The sequence below is a fragment of the Chrysoperla carnea genome, chromosome 4 (assembly GCF_905475395.1).
Source record: "Chrysoperla carnea chromosome 4, inChrCarn1.1, whole genome shotgun sequence".
Lineage (NCBI taxonomy): Eukaryota > Metazoa > Arthropoda > Insecta > Neuroptera > Chrysopidae > Chrysoperla > Chrysoperla carnea.
Window position 1 is genome coordinate 48,168,012 of NC_058340.1, and position 20,201 is coordinate 48,188,212.

The following is a 20,201-nucleotide window of genomic DNA, read 5'->3' on the forward strand; positions in this document are numbered from 1 at the left end:
TGTAATACCATTGCTTTTATTTATTTTTCATCGATATATTCAACCAATTTTATTAAAAATTTGGAATCCTTGGGAAAAATTACCAGAAAATAAGGCTAAGTTCTCATGTAATTGTGATGGAAAGGAAGAATGTGCGAAAGAAGATAAAAACGGAGAAGTCAAGCAACTAAAGGAAGAGAAGGTTGATTAATTTACAGATAATTTTGTTATATATTTTTTTATAAATTCACTTTGTAATTATTGTTTTGGTTAATAAATAAAATACACAACTATATAGTTTAATTTTTTTTATTCAAATTTGTAACAATAAAAAAAACTGGAATCATTTATAAATGAATAAACAATTACAAATTTAATATTTTAATAATTATTAAATTATTATTTCGAATGCAATCTGGAAATTATTAAATTCATGGAACAATCAATTTTTGAATTAATCTCATTCACAAATGTTAAAAACATAATTATTAGGGAACGTAAATTACGAGACATGGTAGAAGATCAAAATTACTTTTCATAAATAATGCATTGAATCAATTCAAACGGATTTTTAAATCATTAAGTAGAAAAAAGATAAAAACTTAGGATTCGAAATTTTCTTCCATTGTATTGACTTCTACTCCGAATGGTCCAATACTTAAATTTTACTTAGAATTACAAAAACGCAATGAAACAAAATTATAAATTAATTAACATTTTTTAATTCAACTTCAAATACCAGTGTACTGTGTGGAGGTATAACTGGAGGTGATCCTTTAGCACCATATCTGAAAAAATTAAATTAATTAGTCGTAGAAATTTTAGCTACTTAAATATATTAGGTCTTCTTTAAAACTATTCCCTTAGAATTTTCAAATTGAATCGGTAGACCAAAAAAATTATACATTTGTTGGCCTTTTTAGTACCTAGATCAGACGTTCTCAAACTTGATTTGTCACTGATTTTACCAATAGTAAATTCGTAAAAACAATGGTCGTAATGGAAAACGTATTTTAATAGAATCGCAGTTAATTTAAAAGTTAAGTTCAATTATCTTAAGTTTTCATTAATTATCTTTGACTTAAGAAAATAAGGTCTTATAATTAATATAAATTATAGAATTGTTTATAATTACGCCATATTTGGAGGGCAGGTAATTCGTCGACGTCCACCAACTCTCATGCCTGCTACACCAACGTCCCAGCCTTGAATAACTTCTTTCCGACCCAAGCGAAATTTAAATCCAGGACCAGATTTAGAAGCATCGAATTGTTTGCCATTTGATTTTAAACGACCTTCATAATAAACCTGTATATTTTAAATTAATTTGATTATTTTTTTTTCAATTGAATAATAAAAATATATTTGTTATATTATGTCGTAAATAGGTGGAAAGTATTAGACGATAAGACTTTCAAGAAGCCTTGGGCTGCTGGAAGGGTTTTTCCGTTTTGAAGTCGGTTAACAAAATAATAATATTTTATAGATACTAATCTTTAAATAAAACTAAAAATAACTTTACCTGTACAAATTTACCAGGCTTAGCAACAGGACCATTTCCAACTTTTAAATCTTCTATGTGTACACCACCTTCAAGTGTTTTCTTCTGTGGTGAAACATCATTATTACCTGATGATTCATTATTTAATTTTTTTTCATTTTTCTCTTTTTTCTTTTGTTGATTTTCATTCTTTTTATTATTTTGTTGGTTTTCATTCTTTTTATTATTTTGTTGTTTTTCTTGTGATTGTTTATCTTGATTATTACCTTTTTTTGATGGTGTTTCTTTATTTTTTTGCTTTTTGTCTGGAGATGCAGTTCCATTTAATTGTAGTTTCTTTTTCTTTTCTTTTTTAGGTTTCTTCACTTCAACTTCATCTTCACTTTCTTGTGCATTCTAAAAAAAATTGCAATATCTTAATTAATCTTTGCGAAGTTATTGATTTATGTTTATCTTAGTTAACATTCATTATCACCAAGCCGAAGCTAGAAATGTAAAATTTTAGAAATACACAAAAAGTTGTTATTTTGAGCTCCGTCCGATCGAAATATTTAAAGATTTCTTCATAAATGAATTGAAATATTTAGATTTCATCGTTAGTTCGAAAGTAAAATACAGAATTCGTTACGTCGAATACAGAAAATATCACCCTTCTATCATGTGTGAGTCGGTTAGTTACTGATAATCAAGTATGTATAATGAATATTTTCAATCAAAAATCTCAAATTGTAATTTTTAATTTCAAAACCCTCTTTATCTTTAAACTTATATGTCCGCGAAAGCTATCACCATTTGAAAAATTGATCAGGATGGTCTAAACAATAAGTAATTATATATCAGTTATTTTCAGCAGGAGTCAAAATTCCCATGCAAATAATGATCCTGATCAGAACAAATTAGTGCTGTCAGACCTATGTTAGAAACAACATTTGAAGAACAACATCTAAAAATGTTAGAAAGATTTGGGTTTAAATTATGTATCAATGTTAGACGACACTGTATCAAGATAACTGTACCAAGTAGTTTTTTCCAGAAAATAAAAGTGGAAGTTCTTTAGTTTTCTAAATCTATTTTAATTATACATGTGAAGATATAATAGTTTCCAATTTATATTTTAGGAAAAATAGCAAATTCGAATTGACCATTATTCATTTTTTGATGCCTGGTATTAAATATTCTTTGCTTCCTAGAGCCTAGACAAAGTCTTAAAATATATTAATAGAGATAGAAAGTAAGGTCAAACATTATCGTCATTTTGAATCTTTTGTATACTCAATGTCACAAAAAATCTCGTTTTAAAACATTCTAAGTGTTACTATTATAACATAACATATGATGAGTACGCTTAGAATGTTTTTACTGTGGCACTTTTTTTGACAGTGAGTGTACATGATGATTTTCTTTAGAATGCGTTTTTTAAACTATAAAAAAAGCAAAAAAATATCTAGAATATAGTATACAATTTCTAGAAATATTTAGAATTTTCCTTTTATGTTTTCTATTTTTCTAAGAGCTATCTATAATTATGGATGTAAATAACAAAATCTATTGCTATGATATTAATTTCTTTCCCAGTTCAAGACATCTAGAGATTTTAGATCTGAGACGCACGGATGTAGTTTTCAACTAGTTGCTTTTTCAATAAAATAACCACGGAAACTAACTGTTTTGCAACCTACATCTTAATCGAGTGTGTGGGGCCTTAATTATTTATTAGACAAATACCATGTCATCACTATCGTCTTCGTCACCATCTTCATCTTCTTCATCACTATTATCTTCGGCATCGCTATCATCATCTTCTTCTTCGGCATCATCATCATCGTCGTCGTCTTCGTCCTCATCATCATCATCTTCGTCGCTTGAAGCTTCATTATCCAAGGTAAAAGAGTCATCATTATCATCAGATTCTAAAGTATCATTTAATAATACAGTAAGATCTTCAGCTTTTTTCTTCTTTGATTTCTTTTTATCTAAATCAAATTAAACGAGAATAATAAGTAACATATTTCCAACTAATAAGGCTGCAGGGATGTTCTTTTTCGCATACCAATCATTTCCCATAATACATAAACGAGTGTGAGAAAGATACTATTATGTATCTGCTTGCATGCTTGTGAACAGTAGCAACACAAACATGCAAGCAGACATATAATAGTATATTTCTTATCCACATTACTTAATGTACTCTCTCGCACTCATTGATGTACTACGGGAAATTAAGACCCACAGTATATTGATCGTTTAAGGTGCCAAATAACTTGGTAAGGGGTACAATTAAAAAACCATTGTAGTATTGATAATATTTTTCTCCCCAGGTTTTGAAGTTTCTCGGGGTGGCCAATCACTTTTAGTCCAGTGCTGTTTTCTGGCTGTACTATCCCATAAGCATCATGAGTATTTTGAAGTCCCCAGAAACCATCCATTGATGGTCCTGATATTTGATTCATTCCAGGGTAATGATCAAATTATTATAGTTAGTTTTCTTCCATATGCACAGAATACCCCATTGGAAGCGAAACTAAGAAACTAATTTCTTTTCATTGTGCAATAGTAATACTTTCTAGACTAGTTTTATATAATATTACTATAAAATACTATATAATGCTACTTTGGGACTGATTTATGTTGTTACTAATATCTATGAAAACCTATGTGATAGAATGTTTTGAATAGTTCCTGTTTTTGGGAGGTAAAAATCTATAAGAAAATGTAAAAAAATCCTATGCAGTTTTTTAGTCGCAGACCTGTGTTATTTGAACTAATTATTTTTACTAATAACATTATTTTAAGAAAAGGTGATTTTAGGAGTTACTGACTTCTTTGGAGGTTAATTATCGAAAAATTTAGGGTGAAGCTATACATACCCGCTACCGAGTCAATATAGTACCCTATATGCTAATATTAATTCGATCCAACTAACTTAAGCTGAGACACGATGCACGAACATAGTGAGCACGCGATTGTGTACGGAAAGCTCAAACGAAAATTTTATTAACTCACCGCTTTCTGATTCAGATTTTCTTTTTAAACTTTTCACTTTAACTAATGTAGGAACTTCTTCATCTTCAGCTTCACCTTCTTCCTCACCGTATTCATCCATAAGATCATCTTCGGGTACAAAATATCCGGTAAGATGAACATATCCTTTACCATTATGCAAGAAAGCAATTTTATTGCCTTCTTGAAAATTAAGATCTAATGATGTTTGTAAAACACTATTTCGATTCAACGTACAAAGTAAATAATTTTTGTCGTTCAAACCAAGCATTACTTGTACGTTAGTATCATCTGAGGACGAAGCATCTAATGCAGCCATCGAAATATGAAATGATCTTTGTACGGTTTGAGTATACCGTTTATTTGGTTCAATAATTAATCCTAAAATTTGTACAAAGGAATTTGGTTGTAAACATGTTATAAACTTTAAACACGTGCCAAAAAAATTAATTTAACTTACCCCAAAACATTTTGAAGTTATAGTTTATTTAATGTAATGAATAAAATGTACTTATTGTTTGAATAACTTATAATTAAAAATATTTTGTTAAGTATTGAAGAAATTCACATGTGTTCCTTAACAAGTGTGAAACAAGAAACAAGAAGCGAACTGAATTGAAAATTTTCGAAACCGCGTTTAACGACTTCTGATGTTTTAGATACATGTGCAACTTTTAGATATAAAAATTTACTATATTTTTGAACAGTCTAGAATGTGTTACAGACTTTATAGTAAACATAGACAAATCATGGAAGTGTTAATGATAGCCGGGACTTGGCGGTATATGCATATGGTAAGCGATCGCTAAAAAAATGCTATATATGATAATTTTTTCTTTAAGATACATATGAAAAATTAAAACATTTTTTTTTTTGGTTATAAATAAATAAAAATCGTTATATATTTAAAAATTTTTTTTTATTTTTTAACTTTTCTATCCTATTTTTTTTCTTTCAGAACAAAATTATCAGTTAATTATTTAGTAAAGGTAACCATTAAGTTAATTACATTATTAATAGTAAGCCGGATGGCAGGGTGGATATAGTGCTTGCCTATGATTCCAAGATACACTGGTTCGTATCCAAGTGTGGTTGACATTTTTACTTTTAAATTAAATGAATTTTTTCCTGATGTTTAAATTTTCCACTTTTTTTATAGTTAAATTATCTATATATCCCGCCCTTTTGCCACAAATAATTTCAATTATACATATGTCATAAATCATAAATATATCTCACTCTTTAAAATCATGTTCTCCTGATACAAAATATTAAAAATATGTACAAAAATGGCTTGGTTATGCTAAAATATGAAATTTTTTAATAAGAGAACATATCTATAGTTTATCTCACTCATATTCTCCTATTACAAAATATTAAAATTTGTATTAATAAAATTAAAAAATCGCTCGTTAAGACTAAAATTTGAAATTTTGTAACAGGAAAACATGTTATAGCTTTCCCCTACTCTTTTATAACATATTCGCCTATTACAAAATATTAAAAAAATACTTATTTTGCATTCATTTTTTATGTACATGCTAAAATTTATTCTTGTTAAATGAAATTTTATAAGATTTTGTAATAAGAGAACATGTTATTTCAAAAAAAAAAAAAAAAAAAAAAATTAACGAATTATGTTTATAAATCACTCTTCTGCCAGAGGGTGGGAATTAAAATTACATAAACCAAGCCATTTTTGTACATATTTTTAATATTTTGTAACAGGAGGCCATGATTTTAAAGAGTGAAATATATTTATGATTATTAAAATTGCCACCCCCTAACAGAAAAGTCATTTATGACATATATATAATTTATGGCATGAGGGCGGGTTATATACATAATTTTAACTATAAATAGAGTGTAAAATTTAAACATCAGGAAAAATTCATTTAATTTAAAAGTAAAAATATCATCCACACCAGGATACGAACCAGCGTACCTTGGTGTCATAAGCAAGTGCTATATCCACCCTACCACCCGGCTTTTTAATATTAATATAATTAACTTAATACTTACCTTTACTAAATAATTAATTAATTGATAATTTTATTCTGAAAGAAAAAATAGGATAAAACATTTTAAAAATAAAACAAAATTTAAAATATATAAAGAATTTTATTTATTTATAACAAAAAAAAAAAATGCTATAAATTTTCATGAAAAATATTGTACATTTTCATAAAACAAATTAACAGAGATTCTTCTTTTCTTATTAAAGTTTTTATACAAAATAAGTAACATTCAATCACTTTTGTATAATAACTAGATTGATACCCACCCGCTTCACTGGGCTTAAAAGTAAAAACCACCGCTTCATATCCTCCACCCTCTCTTGATATACACAGTTTTCAATTTTGTTAAATGTAAAATAGTCATAATTCATTGAGCATATCAGAATAGTTGGCCATGATTTGTTTGACAATTTACTATTTTCAATTTTTACAGAATTATTTAATTTAAAAAATGGTAAATGTCAAATTAAATTTTATTATTTCTTTTAAATTTATCTTTTTAAATTATAGTTCATGTGTTATTCTGATATATCAGCTATATTGCTATACAGTTTCATTAAAAACCATTCGCTAGTTTTAGCGTGAAAGCGTAACAAACATGCTTACTTCACAAATATAATATATAGGGATAATAATAATAAAGGGTGTCTCCAGATTAACGTCTGATTCGAGCTTCTTCACTTTCACTTTCAAATTTTGTTATGATATCAAGTCTTGTTTTACATTTTTATGGGTAATACGGCAAATTCGAAATCACGCAATTATTGTATTTAGCATAAAAAAGATAGATTATATATCTGAGTGCTGAATTTACAGAGTAGCGAACTAGCGAAAAAGTAGTCTAAGTAAGAAATCTACTTTCATATTTACGATGTCTATGATTCCATTGTTTTGACATTTTACGATTTTACCACCGGTTTACAATAATAATTTCACAATCAAGTTTAACACAAAATAATAAAATTAAAAATTAATTCTTTATATGAAATTATTAATAATAAAACTTTGAAAAAATGAATACCTTACGCAATCTTATTTTAATGAATACACCTGAAGAGTAATGTCTATATATAATATAAATAGTTATAATTTTTTTTAAATGTTTGAATCGTTTTCTGTTATAGTTTTGATCAAGGTTTGGAATTAATAAATACAACTCCAGTAGAAAATATTCAACGTATCTTAGATGTAATGTACGATCCAAATAATAAAATTGAAGATATGGTCGAAATTCGTGAAGATATTGATAAAATGCTTGACGATATTGATTTAGAACATAATCATGTTGTTTTAATATTTCAAACATTAAGATTATTAAAAGAGCATACACATCGACTAATTTTAAAACCAACTGATTTACAAGAGTTTTTAATAAAAAAATTAAAATTAAATGATTATGTTACTGAAATGATTTTAAAGGCATGGAGTCAAAAACCAAATCGTGTGTTAAATAATCTAATTAATGGTCAAGAATTGGATCATGTTTCTTGGGAACTATCTGTTGGGTTTGCTGAAAATAATGTTCAAATGGCACCAACACCCAAAGCTAAAATACAATTTTCTATTATGGATAATGAACATAAACAAAAAGAAATTAGTTTAGATGTAAATCATGCTCAAGTTTCAGAATTGTATCATAAATTGGAATCAATACAACATCTTTTAGATAGAATAAAATAATAGTATTATATACGGAGTTTTTATTTTCACGAGTCACCTAGAGACTAAAATTTAATCGCGTTATATCAATTATTAGCCGCGATGTCTGACGTTGCTCGGTAAGTTTCAAAATTTTTAAGAACATTGTGTCATGTTTTTCAAAATAATTTAATCAAATATTAATCGTTATTAAATTTAGAATTTCAGATATCTATCGTTTAAGATATCTGCAAAACTCCCTTTTTTTAAATGTGTTTCACTGCTTGACTGTGAAAGAACAATTTCAAAATCAAACTTTGATGCCATTAGAAAATGGAATTATAACAATAAAACCAAATTTTTTCACAATTAATATTTATTATTGACCCTACTTCCACATTTAAACAATCTAGATTAAATAATTACACTATAATGCGAGAAAAACGACCTTTAAACGATATTAAGCCATATTTTTAACCATGGCTTTTTAAGTTTTGATACATTCGCAACAGTGGTGTGGTTTTCTTATCATCAAACCAATATTACTAATATCTATTTAAAAAAAATGGCCATAGCATTTATTGTGCCAACTTATCAATGTGTAAAGGAAGATATAAGACCGTTATAAGATTTTTAAAATTTAACTAAGAGTTTTATTTTTAATTTTTAAGAAAAATTTATTACATTTTAAATCAAATACAGTTAAATGATACTAGAATTGTCCTAGCTGAACCGTAATAAGACGATTATAATCCTTTTAAGATATGCTTCGAGGATTAATACTGTATGTGGAAAACTTTTAGTTATGTTGCACTTTTTTTATTTTATTTTTTTGTAATTTTGATTTTCTTTTAGTACACACATATCGTACCTTTTTCCCCGAATTAAATATTATTTTCTTACAATCGGAATTAGGTTTTAAATTATCGGTACTAATTTCTCAACCAGCATACGAGTACTTTTTTTTTTTAAGTAATTTTTGTATTATCTTGTTTTAGAATACTTGCATTGAATTCGTTATTTTGTTTTATTAATGGATCACTTTCTGTTTTTGTAAAATTAAACAAATTTTGTATTTTTTTAAATACTTTTGTGAATATTTCTAATCCGCTGCCATTGACTGTTTCATTTTTTATTTGATTTTTATCTGCTTGTTTAGCAAAAGTTTGTTGGGTCTCTAAAATATTTTCATTATAGTCGATGGCATTATTTTTGTTATAATTGAGACTCATTAAATTTGCTGTGTATGTATGCAATGAACGTCTAACTAAATCTAAATTAATATTTAAAATTCTTTCTTTGATGAACTCAGTTTTATCTTTGAGATTTTTCCTATATTTTTTTGTAAAATTGTAAGAGCTACTTTTTCTTTTCACTTTACAATGACATAATCTTTTTGGACGAATATTTTTTTTAATACTTAATTCAGCATTACAATTACTTCGTGTTGTAAATAGTTCGTCAGTGGCTATACTCTTATCTTCATATGTTTTCATTTTTGTTGATTTCTTTCTTATTCTATTTTTTGATTTCCGTTGATTAATTTCTTGTTGATTTGTTATATTAAAACTGGTTATATCAACTTTTTTGTTTGATTTACCACATTTACATTTTTTTAATTCTTGTGTAATTGTATAAATTTCTGACTTACCTGTAGGTGATTTTTTTGGATTTAATATTGTGTATTTGGCTAAACTTTCTTCGTTGTTTGGGGCAGAGAAATGTTCTTGTACCAATATAACATTTGCTTTAGGATTTTTCGAAACTAAAACTTGAGGAGTATCTTTTATGGAATTCACAACTTTTTTATTCAAATTATTATCAATTGTTTGCGTTTGAGATGTTACAGACTGTTTTTCTTTATTTTTATCTGGTATTATATCCGCATTCATTGATTTTTTCCTTTTGATTATTTTTATGCAACTACATACAGGTGTAAGTTTTGAAGAATCATTTGTTGTATTTTTTGATTCTTCCATTTTGATAGATTGTGCTCTCGAATCTCTTTTTGAAGAAATAATTGCTTTTGTTGAAGTTAGAGATGGAGTGTTTTTATTTAATTTACGAAAATCTATATTTGATGATTTATTAACTTTAGATGGCATTTTATTCATTTCGGATTGGAATCGATATTCAACAGGTCCTGCTTTAGATTTAGTTGTCAATCGATATTCTACATGCCCTGATTTAGACTCATTTTTATCCGATTTAGAAGAAACTTCTCCTGGCGAAAGATTAACATTTAATGACATTCGTTTTCTTCTTATTTGAGATTGACCTTGAATGTGCTCTCTTGTAGAATGATTATTTTCGAATTCATGAGAAATTGATGCATGTAACGAATTTTGCTGTTTTTTATTTATATTGGTTTGAGTTTGAACGTCTTCAATTTTAGGGCGCCTTTTATGTTTAGCGATGATTACCCCAACCTTTTCAGTTTGCGATTCGTATTTAACGGGTTCTAGTTTAGAATTATTTTCTTTTATTTCCGAGCCTATTGCAATTGCTGAAACATTCAACGATGTTCGATTTTTTCCAAATTCTGAATTATTCTCAAGGAGATCTGTTGAATTTAATGAAGGAGCCTGCCTGTTATCAATTTGTGTTTGTGCTTCTGCATGCTCAATTTTAGAATGACATTTTTTATGTTTAGAAGTTGCTTCTGTTGCAGTTACTTTTCTAGGAATTACTTCTTCATTAGTTTCTTTTCTAACTTGCTTCGACGTTTGATTTACTTTATCGAATAGCGATGTGCTTTTCTGTTCATTTACAATTTCTTTACTTATTATATCTCGCGTTAAGGATTTAATTGTAAATTGTTCTGTATTTAGTTTTTTAGTATCTTCTTTTGCTTCAGAATTTTCCAAATATTTTTCCTCTTTCAATTCTTCGTTGTTTTTATTTTTTAGTTTTTTAAATTGTGTTTCAATGCTGCGTTTTATTAAAATGGGTGCAACATTTTGTAAATTTGGTAAATACATATTGCTTGAATTAGGTGATTCTTGAAATGGTTTTTCCAATGTTGCTATTTCAGACTTCAGTTTCAATTCCGAATTGTCTTGAATCGTTCGACTAGGTGAAATATGATGAGATAACGAATCATTTGTTGTACTAATTTGTTCTTTTGGAATTGATTTTTTTAAACGAACCACATTAGCTGCTTTGATATTCGCTAAATTAATTTTGATTAGTTTTCTAAGATAAGGATTTGTAAGTGTTTTTCTACTATTCGCCTTTCTAATTGCTTTTCTTGATAGAAGTAAACGTTGAACGGATCTATGCCTACCGTGATCATTGGTGTGTGTAAGCCAATCATCTTTCTTACTTTGAGTATTATCCGTTTTTGTTTTATTTAGAAGTTTAATATTCTCAAGAGTTTTATTATTTGGAATATCAAATGAAATTTGATGTATATTTAAAATTTTGTCGTTGGTTTTACCCTTAACTATATTATTATCATTACTAACATTGATATTCGAAGTAGTTTCATTTTTCACTACACCTGGCGTTTTGTTAACATTACATGGGATAATATTATTTTGATTTGTTCCTATCGACAGTTTCTGTAGATCATTTGAGCTTGTTATGAATGGAGCATTTTTTGTACTCCCCTGGACAATCAACGTCGCCTCTGTTTTTTGAATATTTTCTTTGTTTTGGCTTATAGTATTATTTACTACTGGTGCATTATTTGGTATATGTGCATTTAATCCCGTGGCAAAGGGCATACTATGATTTTGAATATTTTCAGTGGCATTCTTTTGGGGAGTACTTATCGCAATATTATCAACAACATTTTTTGGTACTGTCATATGCTGGTTGTTTAGATTTAGTTGATTTCCTACGATCCATACTGTTCCTGAACATTTTGTGCATTTAGAGCTATTGTCATGGAAATTATTTTTAGTTGTAATACTTGAAGTTGAAGTCTCATAATTATTACATTTTGGAATAACGCCTGGATAAGTTCCCATAACCGAAGCTGTTTCTAATTGTTTAATATGTTCATAAATACACTTCTTTGGGGCTATAGTATTAATAGTTGGTACATCATAATTATGTAATCTATGACAGATACTGTTTTCATAAATTTTTCTATCCCATACCGTTTTCGCACACCTAGAACAAATTTGTGGAACGTAATTCTGATGGGTTCCCATATTCCCAATCATATTTGAATGGTTTTGAAGTTTTTCTTGGCTATTGTTTTGGTTTGTGGTATTTGTAGTTACTGTACTGTAAACAGTACCACGGGCGTTTTTTGGAGAATTATTATAATATGCAGTATTTACAGTTGATGCATAGTAGTTATTCTGTGGTAGGGAGACCAATGATTTTTGAATGTTTCCAGCGATATTATTTTGAACATCAGTATTGGTAATTGATGGACTATAATTAGCCTTGTGATGAGTAATATTTTGAGAATTTTCCATATTTGATGTCGCTTTTAAACATTTCAGACATTTTTGAACACTTTCATGATTATTTTTAGCTGCAATATTCGTTGTTAATGCATTATAATCAGGATTATGATTTTGATAGCCTCGCCTACCCAGTGCCAGCTTTGAACATTGATGTTTTTCCATATTCGATGCTGTTTTTAAACATTTTGTACATTTTTGAACATTTTCATAGATATTATTTTGATCTGTAGTATTTGTCGTTGTAGCTGTAATATTTGTAAATGCACTATAATCAATATTTTCAGGGAAAATATTTTGGTGAATTACAATATCCGACGCTATTTTTGAATGTCTCGGACAATTTTGAACATTTTCATAGATATTATTTTCAGCTGTAGTATTTGTGATTGTAGCTGTCATATTTGTACATGCACTATAATCAATACTTTCAGGGATAATATTTGGGGTATTATTACCTGCATTTGATGCACAGGCATTGGTGCAATGGGGGATATTTTCATGAGTTCCTATGCTTGTATTATTTGTATATAATGCACAATAACTTATATTGTGAGGACAATTACTTTGGTGAGGCTCCATATCCATTGTCATTTTCGAACTTTTTGAGCATTTCAAATAACTTTGAACATTTTCAGGGCTATGAGTTGGAGCTATAGTATTTATAGGCGATTCACTATATTGTATACTATGGGGGATATGATTTTGTTGATTTTCGATACTCAATGAACTTTTAGAACATTTCAAACACGTTTGAATATTTTCAGGGGTATTATTTGGAGCTGTAGTATTTGTAGTCAATCCACTATAGTTTACACTATAAGCGGTATTATTATGATGATTTTCCATAACCGATGATATTTTTGGATTATTTGAACATTCCAAACATTTCTGAGCTACAGTATTCGGTGTAGTATCAATATGAGGAGTATTAATTTGTTGAGTGCTTCCATCCGATTCTATTTTTGATAAATATTTTTGAACATTTTCAGGGACACTGTATTTAGCTGAAGTATGTTGATTTTCCGTTATCAATACTGGGTGGTTTTCCGTTGTCAATACTGTTTCTAGATTTTTAATCTTTTCTTGGATTTTACTGTGAATTTTATTATTTATAGTTGGGGTTTCATAATTATTATTAAGAAAAGCTTCTTGATAAGTTTGTATAAACGATGGGACTTCCAATTTATTAGTATGGGTATTATTTTCGACTGACGAATTTACTAAAACGCTAACACTATTTGGAGTAACTTCCACAATAGGAGAAGTTTCTAATTTTTTAATATACTCATGATTGTTATAGACTGCATTTACACATGATTCATCATTTTGAATTCCATTAAGAGTGGTATTTTGGGTATTTTCCATAATTTCGGGAGTTTTTAATTTTTCAGTGTTGTTATGAGTATGTTTTTGAGCTATAGTTTCTTCTGTAGACATACTATGATTGCGACTATTTGGAGCAACATATGGGTACGATTCTATGGCATGAACTATAGTCAATGCATCAGGCGCCTCACTATCACTATTTGGGAAAGTAGTTTCTACGATTGATGAAGTTTTGGGCATTTCTATGGTTTTACTGAGAATAATAGTTGGGATAATGTTTTGAGTAATGTCTATAGCCGTTGGTACTTCTGATTTTTGTATATTTTCATGGTTATCGCTACTTGTTGTACTATTTGCAGTTGATGAATCACGAATATCGCTAACGGAGGTAATATTCTGATAAGTTTCTGTATTTGACGCAGTGTCCGATTTATTGATATCTCCATAGTTGGTAGTTATGGGTGAAATATTTGAAGGTGGTTTATCATCGTTAGAATTATTCTGTCTGGCCGTAGTATTTGTAGTCAATGCATCGGGTATGACAATATTGGATGCAGTATTTTGATCAGTCGTTGACTCTTGAGTATTTTTGTTGATATTATTGTGTAAACTAATATTATCAATCGATTCATTGTAATAATTATTGGGGTTGAAATAATTATTATTTTCATGAATATTATTTTGATTTGGTGTATCTGCTGTTGCGCAATAATTTCTATTATCAACAGTTGTGTTGTGATAACTTCCCATTGTATATGTATTATTCACATCAGGTATATGATTTTCGCTGGTTTTCATAATCGGTGAATTTTCTATTTTCTGAATATCAGTTTGGCTTGCAGTGCTTGTTAAAAGATAATTAATATTATTCGGGAAAGTATGTATTTTATCCGTTGTAATTCCTGAATTCTGAATATTTTCTTGGGTAATATTTTCAGCAGTAGTGTTTGCTATTGAAGCATTATAGTTAACGTTGTTTGCTATATTATAATTTTCTTTAAAATTTCCATTGATATTTGTTTGCGAAATTACGTTCATAATAGGTGTACCACGATTCGTTTCTATTATTAATGTTGCAACATTTCTATTTTCCGGAATGTTGATTGTATTATCATTCACGGAAATTTTGGGAATTATTTTGGAATCTTTTTCAATTTTTAAGTTTGGATTGCTTACGAATGCTTTCATTCCAGTTTCATTGACTAGTTTTTTGATGGTAGCATTTCGATTTGAATCACTTTCAATATGATATGAAAACTTTTCGAATTGTGGTTCCATTCTATATTTGGTTTTTATGTCACTTGTAGATGCAACAAATGATATTAATTTCTCACCGGAGATTGTACTTGAACTAACTGGTTTATAATGTGAATCATTCTTTTTAACTAAGTTTTTAATTGCTGATTCTGTGAATGAGTCGGTTATCTTAACTTCATTAGTTTTTAATGGAGTTATTACCTTTTTTGTAAACTTATATTGATACCATCTACTTTTTTTTGGAATATTTAATAAAGGAATTAATGGCGATTTTGGCAATTCTTTACGTGGCTGTAATGCAGGCATTCGTTTAGCATAAACTTTTGGTGGAGGTCCATGGTGGATGGGGCATAGTGGTTTTAAACATTTGTACTGACTGTTTTGTTGTTTTCTATTATCTGTTTTAGTTATATTAGTGCTTGAAGCAGAATCGTCAACGAGGGAAGTTTTTGCATAACTCGAACTAGATACTGTAGTCATATTACAAGTAGACATTTTATTAGATTTCTTTAAATATTTATAAGGTGAGTTAAAATTCGTCTGGTCCTTGTTCTTGTCGATTACATTCGATTTTATACTGATTGTCTTGAATTCTTTGAACCCTTTTAATGATGTTTGACTTTTATGTAAATTTGATGATGTGTAGCTTTTGATATTTGTTAAGACATCTTTATTTTTTTTCAAATTTTTTAGAGTCGGTTGTATATGAATTGATCTGAAACTGGCTATATTTAAAAATGCATGATTGTAATTTAAATCATTTGGTCGGGTATTATTTGTTAGTAATAGTTTTGAAGATTCTCCATTATGCTCAGAAGTGTGTTGCCTGTTAATACTAGTTCGACTTGAGCTATATTTATCTCGTTTTAAGTGTGATAATTCGCGTAAGGGATAATAAATTTTATATCGTACTTGGTTAGCTAATATAATAGACTTTTTGATGTTTTGCACTTGTGAACCATTCATATCGATGTTCTTGGTTATAAACGGGATGAGTATGTATGGGTGTTCAACTCGACAATCCCTTTGAGTTTCATATGTAAACGCTTCAATTTAATATACACATGTCACGGGGAATTTATTATTTTTTGTTTTTCTTAGCAGTTGAATAATTTCTAAAACAAAATAACCTCCATTTAGTAACACAGCGGCGACGGTTTAAAGAACAAAGAGCTAGAAGACACTAACTTAAATTCACTTAACCATACGAACTAGATGTATTCAAAATCGTTCTTATATACTTGAAACAGATTTAGCCGAGATGAAGGCAAAATTAGTTTATAAGAAACATTGCTTTTTTTTTTAATAGACCAGAGAGTTACAGAGATTTCACTGTGAAAAAATCGTATGTATCGAATTTTTTTAATTTGGGTTTATCAGATACACTGTATCTATCCTGTGGAGGGGGAGAGTATTGTTGGACAAGACATTATAAATGGAATATTGGTCTAATTTGGCCTTGAGGTTTATAAATTCCAAAATTTACTTGGAGAGAAAGTCATTTAAAAACTTTAATTTTGTGGAGGTCAATTACCTCCGCCGTAAATATTGATTTTCCGTGAAATATAATTATCACAAAAGTCAGTAAGAAAAATAATTCCCACAACTTTATTTTGAAAATTTTTCCCAAATTTTCATATTTAAAAAGTAGAAAAGTTGTTTTCTTACAATTTATCAGACCCAAATCGATGAAGAAATCATTTGAAATATTTTTATATACATTATACTTTGTGCAACTTATTTGCAATGTCTCAAACTCAATCTCGCACTTTAGTTAAGGAAATAAGGCATTTAAGACCGAAATATAATAGTACAATTCCAATTTTACGGGACCGGGCGCAAACTGTTCATATGAGAGTGTAAAATTAAGTCAGTTTGGTCAGAAAGTGTGGTCTTTAAAACGACAAAAATTGTTTAGAAATGTCCAAAATAATAGACTCAATTGGTTTTGAATCAAATATTTGATGGAAGCTACTCTTAATCGTTAATTTTGTCAATATCAAATTTTAATCAAAATAACGAATTTTTTTTAACGCTCATATCTATCAAACGGCGAGGTTTAGGAGAAAATGCAGAGGATAACAAATGCTTAAAATAGTTCAAAATATAACATCCAATAGTTTTTCCCATACGAAAAGTTTGCGCCCGGTCTTGTAAAAATCGGAGTTGTATTATTAAATTCCGACCTTTTGATTATTTTTCGTTTTTATTACCTCGATTACTTATAAACTTATTAATAAAATCAGTGAAGTTAAAAACAAGAAATTAAGGACCATAAGAAAGGTTTATTAAAAGTTGTATTACAATTTTGAATAGATTTACAAAATAATTTTTTATTTAACTCATTTTCTAGTTTTAGTTATCTATTATCTATAGATATTTAATGATAATCATGACAATTCACTTTCTACGTTTACAGCACGCATTATGTTTATCAATCATATATTTTTTTGTAAGGCAACAAATATCATCTTTATTGATATCTTCATCAGCACAGCAGGTTTTTGATGTATCTTCTGCAATATTACATTTTTTTCCCTCTGATTTTGTTTTATTGCATTCTTTTACTTCTTTTTGTTTTATTGCATTCTCTGCCTTTGGTTCTTTCTTGTTACAAGTACAAGTTGCACCAACCACGCTAAGATTTTTATTAGACTTACGGGGATCAAATGCTTTTAAACATCCCTCTTTAACGGTTTCCTGTTTAGGTGGAGTGCATTTTGGATTTTTGTTACATGTAAAGTATAAATCATCAGACGTACATGATCTTAAAGTCTCTGATCTAGATTTTGTTTTATTTAATATTTCTTCTTTTCCATCTCCAGTTATTTTGCACCTTTCACGCATCATATCGTTATTTGATTCATTTGAACATTCACTTGAACATACGTATGAAGTACTTTGTGGCAATTCAGCACCAAGCGAGTCTCGTTCATTTGAGCACGTTTGGCTTTTCGCATGCAAGTCTCGTTCATTTAAGCATGATTGGCATATTGGAAATGTAGCATCATTTGTTACAAATTTATCTAATGATTGTGTTTTAGAATCTATGCTCTTTTTTGGAATCGCATTATTTAGTAAGTATGAAACTTCTGTTTTTTCCTGTGTTTCAGTCGATGTAGATTTTATATCCATTTGTTTTGAAATAGTTGATTTTGGTTTGTCAAGGTTTTCAAATTTGGATTCAATGCCATATATATTTTTTAACATACCATGAGCCCAATGTCCATCGTCTTCATTGGTGCTAGATTCATTCTTGGATAGGTTCGAATTATTTACGTTATTTAATTCTTGAACTTTCGAGTAATTTACAGACTTAATTTTGGATTCATTTGTATTTTTTGATTCTTGACTTTTTGATATATTTGCAGCCTCCTCGTTTAATTTATCGATTTCAGTCAATTCATCGATATCAGATTGCAATTTTGTTTCTGATTTACATTTTACATCCTTGGAATGGTCAACTACATCCATATTTGTTCCTGATTTACTTTTTATATCCTTTGAATTTTTAACTACATCCATATTGGTTGATTTGTTTTGTCTAACTATCAAAACATTTTGTTTTTCAGTTTTTGGTGTTGGAGTGACATCTTTTGTGTCTGGATGTTTCAAGTCTCCTGTATTTTCCGGTAAACTATCTTTCGATTTAAGTAGATCGTTTGATTTTTGATCGATTTTTGGCATTGAAGTATGATTTTCGGCTGAAGACTGTTTCTTAGACGAAAGTATTAAGTCATTTTTTTTTTGCTGCTCTATGGGAGTAAGATTTTGTATTGGAGTTTTTTTACTCATTTCTACATCTTTAGATAATTTTGGCTTTTTAATTGCTTCTTCATCAGTAGATGCAAGTTTTATGTTTACATCTGGCTGCTGTTCAGTACTGATTACATCTTTATCTAAAGGTTTTTGTTCCTGTACAATTATATCTTTATCGATAGATTTTTTAAATACTGCGTACATATAATCTAATAATGTATGAAGATTTTGTTGAGTTGGATTTATTGTTGGAGCAATATTACTTCTACCGCCATACTGATTAGGTGGAGTTGTAGCAGGTTTAGCAACGAACATTTGTTGTTTAAATTTAATGGTTTGAGAATTAAAAGTCGATAATTTTATACTATTTAATAATTGAAGTGCATCTTCTAGATCATTCCCCTGTGGCTCGCTTAATGATCGAATATTTGATAGGAAAGTACTTTCATCTGTGAATGCAGTTGATTGTTCAGGAGATTTCACATTCAGTTTTGAATCATCCATCACATTCAAATTATCGACATTTTTTTTAATTCCATTAACATCACTTGTTTTTTTGTTAATTTTCACTTTTTGTATTGATGTATTATTGCTATTTGTTTTCGATGTATTCATTATATTTCCACCGCCAGCGGTAATTTTTTTATTTCTCAAAGCTTGTAATTCACTTTCATTCATGTATTGTATCGCGCACATTTCTATTTTATTCGATATTTTTTTTCGAACTATTCGACAATATAAATGATCATCATTGTTATCAGGATTCTTTAATATTATATCTTGATAATTATTTATGAGTCCATGTAAATCAATTATGGGCGTTTCTTTTTTAATATTTGAATCAACCGCGGATGATTTCGAAGTAGTATTGCTGACTGTATTTGAATCGAGCGAGGATGATTTTGAAATAGTATTATCAATAGTGTTAATGTTAGTACTATCCAGAGACTTTTCAACTGGGTTTCCTTTTGTAAATACTTTTGGTTTAAACTTTCCACTGTTTACGATTGTTTTGAATAATTTTCTATTAATAAAAATTTGATACAAACTATCCGTTTTTTTAACAGTTAATTTTTTATTATTTTTTGTACAATATGAACGTGATTTTTGAAATTTTTTATATGTTAAATTATTTACATTCATACTAACGCCAGTAGTAGTTGCATGTCCATTATTATAAAATCGAACTAAATTCTTGAAATAATTAAATAATTTATTGAAATGTGATTGATTTGGTGAAGTATTCCGTGCAAGAAATTCTGATATACTTTTCATGACTTCTTCAGGTTTGTAAGGACT

The 20,201-nt window shown here is 28.6% G+C and overlaps 3 protein-coding genes across 3 annotated transcripts; 1 reads left to right on the forward strand and 2 right to left on the reverse strand.

Annotated features, from left to right (window-relative positions):
• Positions 1–447: 447 nt before the first annotated feature.
• Positions 448–5,097, reverse strand: LOC123298574 (46 kDa FK506-binding nuclear protein). Its single transcript, XM_044880629.1, has 6 exons — positions 4,941–5,097; positions 4,484–4,861; positions 3,206–3,453; positions 1,502–1,876; positions 1,115–1,287; positions 448–767 (listed from the first exon to the last, which is right to left on the reverse strand). Exons 1-6 carry the CDS (start codon positions 4,948–4,950, stop codon positions 686–688), a joined length of 1,266 nt encoding a protein of 421 aa, XP_044736564.1. The 5' UTR covers positions 4,951–5,097; the 3' UTR covers positions 448–685.
• A 2,414-nt stretch (positions 5,098–7,511) lies between these two features.
• On the forward strand, positions 7,512–8,252 carry LOC123298586. The gene is made up of 2 exons (XM_044880644.1): positions 7,512–7,555; positions 7,623–8,252. Exons 1-2 carry the CDS (start codon positions 7,512–7,514, stop codon positions 8,176–8,178), a joined length of 600 nt encoding a protein of 199 aa, XP_044736579.1. The 3' UTR covers positions 8,179–8,252.
• Positions 8,253–9,104: 852 nt separating this feature from the next.
• Positions 9,105–15,638, reverse strand: LOC123298748 (metacaspase-2-like). Its single transcript, XM_044880843.1, has 5 exons — positions 14,630–15,638; positions 13,774–14,464; positions 12,762–13,653; positions 9,788–12,698; positions 9,105–9,181 (listed from the first exon to the last, which is right to left on the reverse strand). Exons 1-5 carry the CDS (start codon positions 15,636–15,638, stop codon positions 9,105–9,107), a joined length of 5,580 nt encoding a protein of 1,859 aa, XP_044736778.1.
• Positions 15,639–20,201: the final 4,563 nt, after the last annotated feature.

Excerpts from the sequence above, each read along its gene's own strand:
- LOC123298748 (XM_044880843.1), bottom strand. The coding sequence starts at position 15,638 with ATGTCTACTTGTAATATGACTACAGTATCTAGTTCGAGTTATGCAAAA. Across the intron at positions 14,465-14,629 it reads TAATACATATACAATGGGAA|AGTCAACGACTGATCAAAAT; the intron begins GTTATCACAACA and ends AAAATACTCAAG. Across the intron at positions 12,699-12,761 it reads AAAATAATATCTATGAAAAT|CTGGCACTGGGTAGGCGAGG; the intron begins GTTCAAAAATGT and ends CAATGTTCAAAG.
- LOC123298574 (XM_044880629.1), bottom strand. Across the intron at positions 1,288-1,501 it reads AGCCTGGTAAATTTGTACAG|GTTTATTATGAAGGTCGTTT; the intron begins GTAAAGTTATTT and ends TAAAATATACAG. Across the intron at positions 768-1,114 it reads ACCTGCCCTCCAAATATGGC|ATATGGTGCTAAAGGATCAC; the intron begins GTAATTATAAAC and ends TAATTTTTTCAG.
- LOC123298586 (XM_044880644.1), top strand. The coding sequence starts at position 7,512 with ATGAATACCTTACGCAATCTTATTTTAATGAATACACCTGAAGA. Across the intron at positions 7,556-7,622 it reads TTAATGAATACACCTGAAGA|TTTTGATCAAGGTTTGGAAT; the intron begins GTAATGTCTATA and ends TTTCTGTTATAG.